The following is a 4,680-nucleotide window of genomic DNA, read 5'->3' as shown; positions in this document are numbered from 1 at the left end:
TGCAACAAAAATATTTTGCATGGAGAATTCTAATTAGTGAGGTCCTGCAGGGATTTATTAGATGTTGTTTAGTGGTATTCTCTATTAATATGAAAAAAGTGTTGCTGACAAAGTGGTGACAGTAGAAAATGATTAATTAGGAAAGATCCATTCTGATAGGCTGCTTTGGATAGCTTGGTGGGTTCATTTGAACAACATGCATTTTAACACCAGTACACTGAAGGAATTAAAAAAGAAAAGGTTCATCACTGTTCATAAACTGGGGATTTTATTGCTTTTCAAGCTTGCTCGGAAAAGACTCTGTGATGGCACTTGTAGGTCTCACATATACTTGGCAGAAATGACTTCTTACTACCATGATGTAGCTGAGAAAGTGAGAACTACTGGATGCTTAAGCAGAGGAACACAACAGTTTGTGGCAGTAATGAGGCCCTTGAGGGAAAACGGCTCAGTCCTGGTGTCTGTACTTCCCGTCCTTTCCAACTGATGATAAATTGGAAGAGTTACAGGAATGACTGTGAGAGCGTCTATTATAGTGGCATATTTAATAAACTCGATCTGTTTGGTCATGGCCATTGGTAAGTATGGCCTCTCAGTAAATACGATCTGTAAGCGTTATTATGATGTTTTAAAGGAAGGTTGATTTACCAGATCTAGTGGCCTTTGGGTGACAGTGTGGACAGAGTGATCCCATAGCTGTGATGCTCTCCACAATCCTGGGCAGAAATGGTAGGAATAGGCCAGGGAGCTTCAGCGGCCACTTGGTCCTGGGGCATGAGGGAGGGGAGGGCCAGACCTCACGTGGTAGCTGTGTTAACTGCCCATGGCTGCTCCCTGGCCTTGCTTATGGTGAAAAGGAGAGGGCTCCTCCCAGCTGTGTGAGCGCCAAACTGCTGTAAGATAGGACTGGGCTAGGAGGTAGCAGCACTGAAAATGAGAACCCCTCCGTTTCCTCCTCATAATGCTGGCACATAGGCAGTGTAAAGAAGAAAACCTGCATGTTTCAAAATCAGAAAGAGACGAAAACTAAACTGAGAAAAAATTGGGGTGTGCTGAGCCCAGGATTACAAATTGAATGTGTTACAGCAGGCCTGGATCTGGGTTTCCAGGTGTCTGGCAGCCAAGGGACAAGAGGCCTGTGCTCTGCCTGGGTATCTGGAGGTCCAGAAATTCTTTCTAGACAGTGCCCTCTGAACTTTCCCAGCCTTCGTGTTCAGTCAGAAGAGACTTGTCCAGGGACACTGACATGTAACATCCCAAGGGTTGTGAGAGGGTACAGGAGGGGAACCTGTCTGCAGTTGCAATCCTGAAGGGAAAAAAAAACAAAGCACGTTGAGGACAAGGTGTGAGAAACAATGTTGGCCGTGGGAGGGCACAGGCATGTAACTCAGCCATGAAAGTGTCAACGTGACACTGCCGGACGTAGTTCATTGCTGCTTATGTTTATTTTTTAATCAAGAAAATTGTACATGCAGTGCAACTTTCATAGTGTTCTTTTAATGCCCCTAAGAAATGCTAGGATCAGGCTGTTGGTGTAACCGTTTTCTTGTACATGTGCTTTATGGTGAACTAATGACATGAGCACCTGCCCCCTTCTGTCCTGTATTCTCAACTTACCCATGTGCCAAAAACGACAACACTCACTTACTTCTTGTTCACCACATGACTCCATTCTATTCAAGCCCTTGCCTGAAGGCAGAGTTTTTAATTTTGGCAGGCTTTCTTATGGTGCTCGTCTGAGTGTGTTATAAACAAAAGCGAAATCACTTTGCTAACAGGTTTCTGAAATGGAGAGCAGGATGCTGTCCCTGTTTTATAGACTGGGATTTAAGGTATGTAAGGGCTTAGGACAAAGGACTTGTTGGAGTACCTTTGAGATACCCTAGACTTCGCGATAACTTTGAGACTGCAAACCTGATTTTGATTTTTTTTTTCTATTTTCTCGAGTACTTAGAGAACAAGGTGTCATATCACTCTAAATGCAGCCTCATGGAGTACCTGGCTATATTTGAGTGCATAGCATCTCTGCAAATAAGACTTAGAGATTCACTCAGAAAGTGGGAAGCATGAACTAGTGACTGCAGATGCAAAATCTGGCTACTGAGGATTGCCTGGGTGCATGTTATAATTTTCTGGGAGAAAGTGGGTAGATATTCAGCTGAGAGATCACCCTCACTTCTTCCCTGATCCCCTGACTCTCTTGCCTACCTGTTTCAGCTTTTCTAGCAGACCTGCAGAGAGAGGCTTCCCTTGTTTTGCCTATGGTGGTTCACACCAGAGCAGGTCCAGCCTGTGCTCTCAGAGAAATGGGAATTTTATTGGAAAAACGGCTTGTGATGGTGTTATCAAAGGCTGTCACCAAGCCCATGGATTAAAGGTCAGAGCTGAGCATAAACCCTAAAATTCACTAACACTGAGCTCTTAGTTTTGCAAACTTGCTGTTTTAATATAATTTTATGTGCTACCTACATAAAATTAGCACTTTGAATTCTGGGGAAGAAAGGATTAGGAGTAAAGTTTTTAAACCAGAGGCAGAATGAATTGATCTTTGAAAACTTCTAAATAACCAGATTTGTATAAAAAAGTGGAGAGGTTTTACTTTTAGTCTACACGTAAACTCTTGTTTACAAAGAGCAAAAGATACAGAGCGAAGATTTTCTCTGTGACGTTTTAGCTGAGGAGTCCATAGCTTTGATCATAAGGGATGTACATCTCTAGTCTTTGATTTTTCTTCAATGAGCTTTAAAAGTAGTAATCCTTGCTCTTATATAAAATACTGCTTCATATATAGTGCTTTTGTAATCAGAATATGTAAGTGCATAGATCTTACTTTTAATGAATCCAGTGCATTTTAATCTAAAATCTGATGTCATTAGTTTGTACCACAGACATATTTCTCAACAACACATGTAAATTATGTCAATATTGAAACTGAATTCGGTCAACAGTTATAGGTGAAATTTAATTAGATACTGTGATGTGCTGTATATGGCCTAAGTTCTTAATTCAAATGTTTACAGAGCTTTCGCAAATGAACTGGCATCCTCTGTTACTGGGTTGTCTTGCTGATCCATTTGCTCAGACAGCACTACAGACTTGTTCTGAAATAACCGCAAAAAGGGTGCACTGCTCCGCAGGGTGAGGGCGAATGGCTGGAGGTGAAGGGCAGCAACTCTGTGTATCGGTGTCTTGCTGCCAGCGCGCTGTGGTGTGAGGGGAAGCGGCAGGGAACCGCAGCAGGGGAAGGGGATGGTGGGAAGCACAGCCGAGGATGGGGGCCCACTTGAAATGCTTTGCTGCTCAGAAGCTTTTGGAACTCTAGCTTTGAGTTTTCCCCTTTTGGGGCATGTTCTTTACATGTCTGCTTGTTCCACTTCAGTAATAAATGTCACTGTTTTGTTAATGTGGGGAAATTCATATCACCTTTCCCTCCCTGGCCTGATTGCTGGAATTGGCTGGGCCTCTTATGTGCAACTCCTAATCTTGTGAAGTGGGGGCTTCCTCTTTGCAGGTCCTTGCAGGAACCAGGTCAGTACAGTCCCAGTGAATGTTGTTAAAGAACAAAATCATGCTTCCCATTGCTGCCGGAGCAGCACAAAGCCCATTTCTTTTCCTGGGTTTTCTAGTGTCTTTTGCAAAGCCAATCACTGAGTCTGCAAGCTCCCTGCTAGTGATTGTTCTTAATTAGCTCACTGGCCAACTGATTGTTTGGGAATGGTTCTTCTGCCCCAGCATTCAGATAGTGGTAATGACCCCACAGCCATTGTTTAAGGGGAACTTTTCGTACTGTTTAGCTCTTTTACCTTTCTGGCTATTCTCTTCCACCCCACCATCCATGTTTATTCTCCCCCCCGACCCTGGCTTTATTTATAACAGGGAGGGCAAGGCACCTTCCTCTCCCTCCACCCCCTAGTATAGAATCATAGAATCATAGAATAGTTTGGGTTGGAAGGGACCTCTGAAGGTCATCTAGTCCAACCCCCCTGCCATGGGCAGGGACATCTTCAACTAGATCAGGTTGCTCAGAGCCCCGTCCAACCTGACCTGGAATGTTTCCAGGGATGGGGCATCCACCACCTCTCTGGGCAGCCTGTTCCAGTGTTTCACCACCCTCAGCGTAAAAAGTTTCTTCCTTATATCTAGTCTAAATCTACCCCCCTTTAGTTTAAAGCCATTCCCCCTTGTCCTCTCACAACAGACCCTGCTAAAAAGTTTGCCACCATCTTTTTTATAAGCTCCCTTTAAGTATTGAAAGGTTGCAATAAGGTCTCCCTGGAGCCTTCTCTTCTCCAGGCTGAACAAACCCAACTCTCTTGGCCTTTCCTCATAGGAGAGGTGTTCCATCCCCCTGATCATTTTCATGGCCCTCTTCTGGACCCGCTCCAACAGGTCCATGTCTCTCTTATACTGAGGGCTCCAGAGCTGGACGCAGTACTCCAGGTGGAGTCTCACCAGAGCAGAGCAGAGCGGCAGAATCACCTCCCTCGACCTGCTGGCCACGCTGCTTTTGATGCAGCCCAGGGTACGGTTGGCCTTCTGGGCTGCGAGCGCACATTGCCGGCTCATGTCCAGCTCTTCACCCACCAGCACCCCCAAGTCCTTCCCGGCAGGGCTGCTCTCAATCCCTCCATCCCCCAGCCTGGATTGATACCGGGGGTTGCCCTGACCCAGGTGCAGGAC

At 45.2% G+C, this 4,680-nt stretch overlaps 1 protein-coding gene across 1 annotated transcript in view; it reads left to right on the top strand.

The window, feature by feature from the left end:
• Positions 1-568: 568 nt before the first annotated feature.
• The window catches only part of LOC103921730 (transmembrane protein 178B-like), an 8,484-nt gene continuing 4,372 nt past the window's right edge, over positions 569-4,680 (top strand). The window contains exon 1 of the mRNA XM_009329743.1: positions 569-578. Coding sequence (XP_009328018.1) covers positions 569-578 — 10 coding nt within the window. The remainder of the gene's footprint in view (positions 579-4,680) is intronic.

This window comes from Pygoscelis adeliae, unplaced genomic scaffold (genome assembly GCF_000699105.1).
Source record: "Pygoscelis adeliae isolate BGI_AS28 unplaced genomic scaffold, ASM69910v1 Scaffold117, whole genome shotgun sequence".
Taxonomy (NCBI): Eukaryota; Metazoa; Chordata; class Aves; order Sphenisciformes; family Spheniscidae; genus Pygoscelis; species Pygoscelis adeliae.
Note: the sequence above shows the minus strand (reverse complement) of the source record. Positions and strands in the feature narration are given on the sequence as shown.